Genomic DNA, 13,484 nt, shown 5'->3' on the forward strand with positions numbered 1-13,484 from the left:
TCTTTGTTCTTTAAAAATTTTAGGTTTTTATTTGTGTCCGTTGTTTTTTATTCGATACAGAACGTTCGTAGCAGTGCCTCTGAACTCATTTTGTACGTGCAGATTGCTTCGTCAGCAAACTTTCTTTATTTCCTGTTTTAATCTGTGAACGTCAGTAACACTGTGTCTCTGGTCCATTAAAAGTACATATTTTGAATATTATAATCGTGCTTGTTTTCTGAGAATAATGACGTAACAGTACGACTTAAAGTTCTCCTCGCTTTGGTGTTCCTCCATAGCTACATGATGTGGACATCTGACCGAGCACAGTAGTCCAACATCTTGTTTTCGACGCTGGGACATCATTGGCACACGCACGCAGTAGCGCTGTCGGCGTGGTATTTATTATGTGACAGTGGAAGAGTTACATACAAGAACCTAAACAGCTTGAACTGGAAGGTGTTTTCTAGTTTAGAGTGTGGCAGTAGTGTGTGGTGGAAAGACGTCCGAAGTGTTTCAAAGGTGTTGATACTGAGACAAACTCTTTCTTGTGCAAATTACTGAAATTTACCCACAGATGTAGTAGTGAATCATCATTGCTAAGTGTAATGCTCATCTCAAAATTTTCCTTTTTTTACTAAACAACCCAATCAAATCCGCACTAGGAGACAACAGAAGTTACTGTGGAAACAGCTGCAGTGGCTAGTCTAATATAAGGTCGAATGGGGCAAGACGGAAATATTCGGTTTCGTGAAATCTCTCTACAAATATATCTGCAAAACATACAGTCTATAAATTTGTGTTCATCGGAGCCCATGCGTTATGCAGAGAAAATTACCTTCGACGTAAAGTAGGCTGAATACATGGTTTTATTTAATCTGCAAGTAATCGTGATTACCAACGCCTTGTCACATAGAACGCTAACTAGGAAACGTAACGCTGTACTTTACGCAAATTAATTCTAAATATTTATAATGTCAAGTTCACAAAAGAAGAGTTTTTTAAGGGTATGATACAAGGCATCAGCTGTAAAAATAAGGAACGGATAAACAGAGAAGGAAGGGCATGTGAAAAGTAGACAAATACAATCTTTTATGCCAAATGTCTTGAGCGCATATCGTAAATTTATTACAATTAACCTGTTTTGACACTAATAAGTCATCGGAATCAGTATATTGCTGTAACAGTGGTCTGTCAAATCGTCATTTACATGCTGTAGCTAATGACGACTCACTAGTGGTGAAACAGGTTAACTGTCATAAATCCACCAAATGTTGTTGAGACATTTGTGAATAAAAGGAATAAAATTCATATACACTGACTGCAGGAGGATGATTGTGACAAGTTTCATTAAGCTAAGAAATAACTATGTTAGTATCGAATTTCAAGCAATTGCAGCTTCTGAATCATTGACAAGATCGGATGAAAAAGACGCCTGTAACGACGAGAGACTGAGGTCGAAGCCCGGATACAGACCTAAATTTTGGTACTGAGGGTCGCGAAAAGGAGGGAAGGGCAAGAGTAATTAGATTGCGATTGTTCTAAGTAAGATTTAAAGTGATGCCTAAAGGTGTTTAGTAGTAATACATAGAGGAACAACCACAGTAGTCATCTTTGTCTTCTCTAAACACAAGAAATACTCTTCTGTTCAAATGGTTCAAATGGCTCTGAGCACTATGGGACTTAACTTCTGAGGTCATCAGTCCCCTAGAACTAGAACTACTTAAACGTAAGTAACCTAAGGACATCACACACATCCATGCCCGAGGCAGGATTCGAACCTGCGACCGTAGCGTTCGCGCGGTTCCACACTGTAGTGCCTAGAACCGCTTGGCCACTCTGGCTGGCTATACTCTTCTGTCTGAATAACTACTGATATTGTGAAAAAATCACTTTCATTTACGTTTCTCTGTTTACGTAAGCTGATGAACAATACGATATGCAGTAATATAACTTATGTGTTGTTTTAATAGCCTGGGAGATTTTTATCATCCTTACCCATATTTTCCAAAATTGGTCCAAAGCCGTAACATATTTCTGCGTACATGTTCCTCTTCTGAATCCGGATCAAGGTTATAATCAACATCGACGCCATTCCGCATGAAGAGGAATTGTAACTCTCCAGCGTGTGCAACGCCTGCAACACAAATTATTGTTAGTCCTTCGAGATATTATTTATGATAGCTATCTTTGCATGCATATCCTGAAGCTAGATACTAAGCATCCGTATTTCACTTCCGCTGAAAACACTGAACTCATCACGGCATTCTCGAAGCGTCATTCCAAAGCATTTTCGGATCAATCGCGACCCTTGACACATATTTTCTTATTTAACCGTCATACCGGAGAATTAACAATTTAGAGCATATTAGTGCCATAGCTGAAGGTTTAGCAGCTCTGTTAGGTCTTTAAGTATGTCAGAAGGGGATGCATGTTTATGTGAATAAATTTCGATTTCTTCTAGGAGGTTCATTCTTTTTCCTTTGTTGGCTGGGTGGAGAACTTGTAGATTGTGGGATATGTCTGTTACTTGATGTTCTGCTTCTGCTACATGTTGGGCGAATGTGGATTTATTTAAGTTTTTTAAACGAAGAGCATCCATGTGTTCTCGAAACCGTATGCTGAAGTTTCTCTCTGTTTGGTCTATGTATGTTTTTGGACATGAGTTGCAGTTAAGTTTGTATATTCCTGATTGATTGTACAGTTTGGTATTATTTTTAATGTTATGGATAGCATTGTCCCTTATTTTGTTATTTGTATAGTAGCTGATTTTGATATCTGTTCCTCGGAACAGGTTTGCTATTTTATATGACAGCTTTCCTACAAATTTTCTTTTGGCTGTGTTGTGGTATTCTTTAATGTTGTTTTGTTATTGTATTTGTATATGTGGGGATTTATCTTAGAGTTTAGTTCATCTATTAATTTTGGATTGTAACCATTATTGTAAGCGATTGCTTTGATGGTGTTTAGTTCTTCTATTTGGTCAGCTGGTTCTAGTGGTATTTTGTGCATTCTGTTTAGCATTGCTCTGTATGAAGCCGTCTTATGTTTATCCGGGTGGCAGGATGATTTATTAATTGTGTTATCTGTGTATGTTGGTTTCCTGTATACTTGAAATTTGTGTTTGTTGTTGGAGCTACTTATGCAGAGATCCAGAAAATTTAAAACTACTTCTGTTTGGTGTTCCACAGTGAAGATGATGTTCTGATGCATTTTATTCATTTCTTTTGCAAGGTTATCAATTTCTTCTGCTGTGCCATCAAATAAGATTATTATACCATCAACATACCTTTTGTAATAAATTATCTTGTTTACTATCTGGGGGACTTCTTTAAAAAATTTACATTCTAAGTTATTGATGAAAATATCTGCATGCAAACTGGTGAGGCAGCTACCCATAGCCAGGCCCTCTTCCTGCTGGTACATTTTGTTATTAAAAGAAATACTAGTGTTAATAGATCAATGAATTCATATATTTCAGGGAATGCCAAATTTTTATGTTTAAGTAAATTGTTTTTAATTATTTCTAATGTTTCTTTGACTGGTATGATTGTCTAGTGGTTTGTGATGCAAGCCTAGCAGTATCAGGAATCTGATTTTCCTTTAGACAATTAATTTGTTCATAACTGTTCTTTACTGAGTATGTCTCTTCAAATTTGAATGTGTTGCTAAGGATCTCATTCAGTTTCTTGCTGATTTTATAAGTTGGGCTGCTCCGAGAGTTAACAATTGGATGTAAGGGACAGTTAACTTTATGGGTGTTGGGTTGTGCTCGTAGACGTGGTGCATAAGGGTTCATAACAGTGCATTCATGTATATCATTTGCATTTAAGACCTACAATTTCTCCACCTAGCCAACAAAGGAAAAAGAATGAACCTCCTAGAAGAAATCGAAATTTATTCACATAAACATGTATCCCCTTCTGACATACTTAACGACCAAACAGAGCTGCTAAACCGAATATTTCTGAAAAACTTCCACACTCTACTTATCAAACCACTTACTAAGCACAATCAATAAATAACATAATCTAATATAAACCCAACAAATGCATGTAATAATATAAAACATAAAAATCTTAATTCTATCTTTGTTATATTGTAAATGTATGAATTACTGCTGTGTATAAATGTGTTATGTTAGTTTATTATCTTCAATACTGCAAAAAAAATTGTATACATCGTACTTAGAATACTTCTGTCACCCAAGTCAATGTTTAGAAAACAGTAGCTTATCTTAGAACCTCAAAACTTTCGTAAAATATAACTCTGTCCATAGATAAACCGTTTGTATGTGAACAAAAACTGTCAGTCGACAACATGGCTGATAACGCAGTGCGCCTGTGTAAATTACGTGATAAAAAGTGTTTGTGTTGTTGCAAAAAAGAAGAAAAGCCAAAAAAAAAACAAGGAGAGGAGAATGTAAGTAAAATGAACAACTGATAGTGCGTAACTTTAAACTCGCGAAATTGAAGTAAATGATTTGAATCGTTGCTTTTGCACAGGCCTGCTGCAGCATCCAAACTGCTGTCGAGATTGCACTACTGTAGTAACTGAAGATCCATGTAATTTGCCAGCTGAAGATGGGTGCAAACCCGAAATGCATATTGGAATAAATAAAACGCATTAAAAAGTGGCTGGTTGCTGTATTTTTACAGTGAAATATCATTATCCACGGCCACGGAGCTCAACAGTCCAAATATAATGGACAAATTGTTATTATATATTGAGCTAACAATTTTATTTACGCCTTCTGGTCGTGAGATTTATTAACGGCCTTCACATTAATTTAAAGTATGTACGTAAGTCATAATCATATATAGATGACTGACATTTCTAATGGAGTCTGCATTTCATTACACCTTAGCTAGTTAATTTATATAGGCTGCATAATTGGGAGAGCCCCCCATACATCTGGTATACAAGATGTATGAGACAGGCTAAATATCCTCAGTCTTTAAGAAGACTAATAATTACAATTCCAAAATAAGCAAGCGCTAACATATGTGAAGATTGCCGAACTATTATTTTAGTGGATAAAGGTTGCAATAAACTAGCACGAATTCTTAGCACAATAATGGAAAAATTGGTAGAAGCTGGCCTTAGAGAAAGTCTGGATTCCGGAGTAATATAGCAACACGCGAGCCAGTACTGACTCTACGACTTTTATTAGAAAACACGTAGTTTACAGGAAAGTAAACCTACATTTATAGTTTTTGTAGACTTTGGAAAATCTTTTCACGATGTTGACTCAAACGCTCTGTTTGAAATTCTGAAGATATCAGGGGAAAAATACAGGGAGAGAAATGCTATTTACAACTTGTGCAGAAACCAGGCGACAGTTACAAAAGTCGAGGAGCATGAAATGGAAGCAATGATTGAGAAGTGAGTGACACAGGGTTGTAGGCTAACCCCGACTTTATTCAACCTGTACGATGAGCAAGCAGTGAAGGAAAGCGAAGAAAAGATTCGAGTACGAATTGCAGTTCAGTGAGACGAAATAAAACTTTGAGGTCTGCTGATAACATTGTAATTGTGCCAGAGACAGAAAGGGACTTGGAAGAGTAGTTGAACGAAGTTGACAACGTCTTGAAAGGAGGATATGAGATGAACATTAACAAGAGCAATACAATGATAATGGAATGAAGTAGAAGTAAATCAGGTGATGCTGAGGAAATTAGTTTAAGAAACGTGACACTGAATGTAGTAAATTAATTTTGCTGTGCGGGGAGCAAAATAAGTAGAGAGGACATACAATTTACACTGTTAATGGCAAGAGAAGCGTTTCTGAAGCAGGGAAATTTGTTAACATGGAATTTAGATTTAAGTGTTATAAAATCTGGAGTGTATCCGAATATGGAAGGGAAAAACGGACAATAAACGGTTTAGATAAGAAGAGAATAGAAGTTTTCACTTGCGGTGTTAAAGAAGATTGCTGTAGATTAGATGGGTAGATCGCGTAACTAATGAGTAAGAACGGAACAGAACAAGAGAGACAAGGAATCTGTAGCAAAACTTGACTAAAAAAGTGATTGCTTGATAGGACACATTCAGAACCATCACGGCATCACCAATTTAGTATTGAGGGGCAGTATGGGGAATAAAAATCGTAGAGAGAGGCCAAGAGATGGATGCAATAAGCAGATTCAGAAGAATGTGCGCTAAAGTAGTTATTCGGAGATAAAGAGGTTGCACGGGATAGAATAGCATGGAGAGCAGCATAAAACCAGTCTTCGGACTAAAGACCACCACAAAACAAAAACAATCTGATTTCAATTTAAGCTAAGTTAGTTAGTAATTCGAAAAGCCATTAATAAATTTGTAGCACATACACAGTACATAAAGTACTGGTTTATTGCATGTCTCTATTATGAAGAGGTAAAGCATACGAGATGAAGTTAGAAGCCTCGAAATTTATCGCTGTATAAAACAAAATGAGAATTTAATTGTACTCTGAGGCTTTTTTTCTCAAGTGAACATGTGACAACGTTCCTTATCGCCAGATAAATTATCGTTATTTGGATACGTTTTCGAAGTATTTTACGATGTGGTTCTCCAATTGCTGTTACTAATGCAAGATCTTGTATGGAAACTGGATGTGTCGTTAGATGAATCTTCTTGATCGACTCCAAACAGTATTGTTATATTGATCATTTGTCATTTGTTTAGCTTGAAGGAAATGGTAATGAAGTGGAACAATGTTGGACTTGTCCTCTGAAGGACAGCAGTTAATATTACCGTGGAGCCATCCTATTTCAAATACCTGTGGTGTCAAAAATCTAATAAGGAGAACGATTATTTTGAGTAGGATATGACCGACTTCTTTCCTCTTCTTCCACCACTCGAGTTTTTGTTCCATTACTAATACCTTCGTTGTCGACAGTATGTAAAACTTTAATATTCCTTCCCTCCCTTTGGAAACAACAAACTATGAGAAGTTTCAGTATAATTGTGTAAGAATTTTTGGTCGTTGTCAATGATTGTAGAGTATTCTTGTATTATTATTTTTGTTTGAACATGACGTTTTCAGCCTTCTATCGTAATCTTCAAGAGTACTGTTGTAGTATCCTTAGTCGGCTGCACGCTCTATGCTAATTTTGCAGAAGAGATAGAAATAAGGATAACTAATCACTCAGAGTACTTTATTTTCATTCAGCAAAATTATTCTGGCTATATGTTCGCGATATCAATTGAAAATGAATACGATTCGACTGTTGTTTCTGGCAGTGATTAATGTTGTTGTTGATGGTGGGAAGAGGCGAATAGCAGCTTTTCAGCCCTCGCGTAACCGTCTAAACTTACACACGCTCTGATTCCCCTGGAACACTTCTAACAACACAAGAAAAGCGTCTTTGAATAGATCGCGACTAATTTCCTGCACCATCTCTAACCAGCTCAATTGTTTACTCCGTCCCTTCTGACCTTTTCATTGGTGGCACGATACACTACAGCGTATTATCATTGTCACGATTTAGTTGTATTTGAAATGAGTTCTTACAATATATTGTAATTTTCCTTTCACATTTTTTTAGCTACCTAGTTTAAATTTTGTGTTGTATTTCGAGGATTTGTCTGTCACTTCAAGTGACTCGATAACGCAGTTTCTTAGTAAGATTCATAATGTTACATAAACACCTTGAACATGTGTGATTAAACAGTTTCATAGAATTTCGGTATTTGGTCTCCTTCTTAGGGGCTCCTGTGACATGTACTGTACTTCTCGTAATTGCTCTCAAATGATAGCAGCGAAATAATATTTTTTTTGTTTTAATATTCGTATCTATGTCAACCTTGGCTCCTTTTCATTTATGTGTATTTAATCTGCTTAGTAAACGAATGTTGAATCGATTACGTTGCTTCTATTTGTTTTATCCTTTATGTTACTTACAATGGTACTATCCCCTGGTGGACACTGGACTCGCATAACGGAGCAATGGGGCTCCGGTCTTGCTACACAGTTAGGTTTTCCATAGTTTCTCCATATCAGTTAAAGGAAATGCCAGGATGATTTCTTTGAAATGTACTCAGACGATTTCTTTTACCACCATATCCTAGTCCGAGACTGGCTCCACCTCCACAGACAAAGACCTGGTCGTTTACAGCAGACAGAACTCCAAGCTACTTCCCGTCCTTCTTATTCCACTTTCAAGAATATTAAATGTGCAGCGTGTAATGGATATAACTGCAGATGACTTTATATGTGATACCTTAATATGTACAGACATTAGTGTGTCTTCAGCCACAAACAAACAAATCTGCTCGTATACCTGTTAATCCCTACATAAAACGAAATTTAGTGATTTGTTTTGTGTCTCTCATACCACAGAAAATGTTATCCTGCAAAACGCATCACACACGAACTATATTTTCAAGTATATCTACCGAACGAAATGAGTATTTAAGAGGACGACAGTAGTGTTTAGCATCCCGTCGACAACGAAGTCGCTAGAGAGGAGCACAAGCTCGGATTAGGGAAGGATGGCGAAGGAAATCGCCCGTCTCCTTTCAAAGGGACCGTCCAGGCGTATGCCTCAAACGATTAAGGTAAATACAGAAAAAGTGAATCAGGATGGCTGGACGCGTGTGTGAACCGCCGTCCTCCCGAATGCAGGTACAGTGTGCTAACCACTGCACCACCTAGCTCGATGAAATTTAAGACATTCACAGTATTTGGATGGATCTGGGTTACAAATTACCTTCAAATACTAATTTAGATTTCTGTGGTTACCTAAATTGCGATAGGTGAATTCAGAGATGATTTGTTACGTAGTACCCAGTCGCCAAATTTCGTGTTTTTCCAACTCATCAGTCGTTCCATCTCAAACGATCTCAACATCAACAAGGCAATATTTTCTATCTGATACACATTTTGGATAGCTGATAAAGCAACTTAAAACACTTGGAAACCAAGTTTATTTTACAGAACACAATTCAGGACGTTGTCTTCTAATAGTGTGGAATTTCGACTTAGAAGCGACAAAACGCTACGTTAAGAAGTGACTTGTTTACTTACCCCACTCGCTTACTGGTACGTTTTCTCCACGATAGTCAAATTCGTAGTAGTAGACTGGCAAATCAGTAATTTCAGCAATTTTCCTAACCATAGCGTCAGCAGGCTCGAAGAAAGTTAAGTCTTCGTTCATCTACGAAAATGAGAAACATTTATTTAAAAAAACAACACTGAATTAATGAGCATTATTTTTTATTGACACAATGAAATCTGTAACTAAACTGTAGCAATTGTGCTAGACTATGCAGATGTAAGAGAAAAGTCTTACATACATCATAAAAATTTAATACTTTTTAAAATATAATAAGTTATAGGAAATAGCATTAATACATTGTGGTACATGCTGCTCACAGATACATGAACACGCGTTCTTGTGAGTACACTAAATCAGTTCATGGGAGTATTGCCACATTATTAATAGCGAGACAACAATTTAAACAGACTCATTCACCGCAACCATTGTATTTGTCTATTTTCTGAGGTCTAGAGAAATCATCGATTACACTACCAAAGACTATTACATAAAATTTTTATTGCTGAACGCATGAACATAGTGGAGCTATCAATATGCGGTAAATATTAACGCCATCTCACCACATAAACTGAAAAAAGTCTTACAATAATAAATAAACAGTTGCGTTAGTCCGTGTGTTAAGTTCTGATGATGAACAACGCTCGGAATGTAAAGGAGACACAATACCCTGTAGGATATGTGTAACACGGATTTGGAATATTTTGCAGAGGAGAAGAAAGGCCAGCGTTGTAAGGCATTCTATTGTTTATCCTTGTGCGATCCTTTCCCGATGGATGAAAATATTGTTGGTATTAAGTGCCCCCTGAGTCCATGCCTTCTCCTTACTGTATAAATAGAAACTGATACTATTATCAAATTAACAGGTTTGTGTAACCTAATTTGTGGCATTCAGAATTTGTGGCTATCATTTGTCAGCTCGCGCTGTGCGGTGCAGTCCACAGGCGCCCAAACGAAGGTCACCAGTATAAACGAATCAATAGGCACGGTACAAAAACGATTCACTGTCATCAGAGCATCGAGCATTGACGATGGGATAGAACACATTCTCATAGCCCGCGATAAGATTACTCCAAATACACTAATGCTTATTAAAAACTTAAACGTCAGATGTGATAGAAATGATTCTAACCCTCAGTTAGGAACATAGCAATAAGCACCACCAGCAGAATTCTAACAGAGGCTCTCTCGCCACATATAATGGTTCATGGCTCTAGAGAGCGGTTTCTCATGCAGAAAGCAAAGTACGTTACGAGTGAACTGACCAGTACGCCAAGTCAAGTTCTACAAATGTTCTTACATAGAGCAAATATTACGTTCGGTCCTAGTGAAGAACTTTGACTAGATACTTCGTCATTCACCAGTTAATTAGAGTTTTTGGTTATAAGGGAAAAATTAGGTAATATTTTCAGTTTCTAACAGCCACTAGTATCTCGTTTGCTGGAATATTTTCCTGTTTATCTTATTGTGAGAGTTGATGAGAGGATGAATATAGCATGCACGTGAAGTATGAATTGTAGAAACTGTGCATAACGAAATGTGAGTATGTGCTACCTCGACGTGAGCCACATGCTTAGGGAATATGATGACTGTAATGTAGACAGTTAAGAGTGCCTGAGTAATGTAATGTTTACTTCGATCGGAAGAGTACACGTAGGGTTGTCTTTATTTTTATTGCTTTCTGGAATATCTTTTTCTCTCGAAATTTGACGATAATTGATTTTGAATTGGTCAAAAGAAGAAAATTACTGTGTTACATGACTTGAAATAAAATAATGATTGGCTATTGTGTCATTTGGTCTATCACGGAAGAGATATTTTGAGCACTTAGTTACTTGGAGATAATGTCTGCACATTAATCTTTAGGAGTCAGTGGTGTAGCCTTGTGAGGCGATCTCATGTAGCCCAGCTCTCTAGTAGTTTTGTTAAGATCATCCAGTAGTTGTTTTATGAAGAATTGGATTGATCCATGAAAGTCTGTAATCAGTCATGAATGACGCCTACGGAAATTTGGAATTATTTATAAAAACGGTTGACTGATGAACAGGGTGGTATGGGAAGGAAATGGTCGTGAATCCAGAGGAATTAGGAGCCATCCAAGATAAAGTAACTAAGAAGATGGAAGGAATTTATGAATGATATATGAGCTAGTGGTAAGGCCTCAGGAGGCCTGCATTCTTTGCAATACCAGTTGACTGACGAACACCGGGTATCTGAGTCATTATCAGTACTATTTCACTTTCTTTTCATGTTTTCAATCTTCTTTTCAGTCAGTTAGCGTTACTTCTATAGATTGACAATATGTGAATCTTCGTTTCCTGTAATTCTGAAATGTAGGCATTACTTCAACATTCTACGCTGTCACGAGTCTGTATAATGTCTAAATTTTTTAATATCCTTAACTATCAGGAGTCTATATTGTCTCATGGCGCTGGCATTCCTCGCTATGCCAGGTGACTTACGGTTACCAGGTACCTTAGGTACTAGAATTACTACTTCATTTTTATTTTGTATGCTAAAGCTACCTTCTCTGTCATTCTGAACTCTGTCTCTGATCTTCAATAGTCTTCATGATCAGGAGATTTGTTGAGAATCAGTTACGAGTAACGATGTGCTGTTTAAGAAATCGAAAAGTTGACGAGAATAAGAGAAGTCAAAAGCTGAAAGAAATATAAGGAGTATGAGGAGAGGATGACAGAATATGGTATTGTTTTTGGTGAAATAACACGTCAGTTGCCGATAATTTTTATATTGAAGTCCTTTTGGCTAGTAAGGGTATTGGTAACTTTGGTACTGATGGGGTATTGGTAACATTAGTACTGATGTGAAGTACTATAAAATGTCATGTAGCCTTTGAGTGAGAAAAGATTACGAATATTACAAGTTTGTTAGGAAAAATTATTTGAGTAGTAATTCAAAAGAGTTGAAAATTGCAATTTTTAAAGATTTGCAATAATGCGAACATTTTGAAAGAATATTGTAACAATTTTCTGGGCTTCGTGACTTGTTTACCTTCCGGAGCCGTCTAGTTCGAAGGATACAGATTTTGTGTTTTTGGTTGATTCTGATTTCTCGTCATTTTATAAATTTTTATGGCATTTTATGTAATTCCTAACATTTATTTAAGAAATTTTGAGAATCACAGGGGACGTGGTATGTAGCAATACATAGAGCCAGCAGAAAATGTGTCAGAAGTTCTTTTGCAACACTCGATGACTCGTGGCTCTGTAGAACACGTCCTCACGCTCGGGGCAACAGGCGTTACGTGTCAGCTTACCAGTGTGCCACGTTGTATGCATTTGTTTTACAGACACCAAACACTACGCAAAACGTTAGGAATTTTTAAAGAGTTTTCAAGCAATCTTATTACTATGAAACCTTGAATAACTTTTTGCAATGATAATAATTAAAGTTAGTATGAATACCAGTTTGATACCTAACACCGCTTCCTAAGTACATAAAATCACCCAAAACACGCAAATCAGGATATTCCACGGTAAATAACTTCCTGTCATGTGTAAAAATCAGGGAAGAACTTATACTAAATACTTTATCATTAAGTAAGTAAGAACATTTTGGTTGAATCGACCAAATACGCAATATTTTGACTGTCAGACACCTAACTACATCGTTCATTGAGGTGTCAGAGCCCCTTGGCTACACGTCGCGAGGGTAACAAGCAGCTTACCTACTTTTGTGCCAGTGTTTACTGCTTACTATCATCTTGCTAGGATGAGGAAGGCGTGTGCCTGCTGTGTGCAGCCGCGGGAGGAGCGGGCCGCAATTTGGGAACAGTTGATTGTAATTTTGGCAGCGATCAGTCGCCTTCAGGCTACCGCCTTGAGATGTAGCGGTGGTGGAGATTCCGAAGCGTTGCATGGGCTCCAAGGGCTCTACTGGCGAGTCACCTTCTCGAGTACCCATCTTGAGTGACCAGCAGTGTGAGTAAAAAGTTAAATGAAGCGATCGTGTGGCACTGATGACTGGGAGGCACTATGCGGGGGTGATCGGCTGCCGAGTGCAACACTTGTTTCAGGTGTCGCCATATTGGGCGAATCACGCGTCGGTGATGATGAAACGGCGATGAGTACAAACACAACACTCAGTCCACGAGCGAAGAAAATATCCAGCCTGGCCGCGTATCGAACCCCGATCCACTGCATGGAATTCAAGCACTTAACCACTCAAGTAAGCGGGCAGTCACGCAAAGTAAATCGGTGAAAACGCAGGGCGAAGATGGAGACCGGCCGTACGGACTCGCCTACTCACCGTGTGAGTGAAGAGATGACCGTTCCTTCATGAGGGTCCGTACAGGAACATGTGAGCGTTTTTTTTTTTTTTTTTTTTTTCTCTCTCGAATAACCCATTTGGAGGGTACGATGAATCAACTTTGGCTACTCTTCATTGTATTAGATTTCTTCAGTTTCCAAATTTCCTTCATCCTTTTAGAGTGTTGTTCCCTTT

General features: G+C 37.7%; 1 protein-coding gene across 2 annotated transcripts in view; it reads right to left on the reverse strand.

Annotated features, from left to right (window-relative positions):
* Nucleotides 1-13,484, reverse strand: part of LOC126475031 (cholinesterase-like) — a 50,006-nt gene that overhangs the window by 2,783 nt on the left and 33,739 nt on the right. For both annotated transcript variants that reach the window (XM_050102575.1, XM_050102574.1), the window contains 2 exons: nucleotides 8,993-9,122; nucleotides 1,978-2,116 (listed from right to left, as the gene is read on the reverse strand). In XM_050102575.1, the coding sequence (XP_049958532.1) occupies nucleotides 1,978-2,116; nucleotides 8,993-9,122 (269 nt within the window). The remainder of the gene's footprint in view (nucleotides 1-1,977; nucleotides 2,117-8,992; nucleotides 9,123-13,484) is intronic.

This window comes from Schistocerca serialis, chromosome 4, assembly GCF_023864345.2.
Source record: "Schistocerca serialis cubense isolate TAMUIC-IGC-003099 chromosome 4, iqSchSeri2.2, whole genome shotgun sequence".
Lineage (NCBI taxonomy): Eukaryota > Metazoa > Arthropoda > Insecta > Orthoptera > Acrididae > Schistocerca > Schistocerca serialis.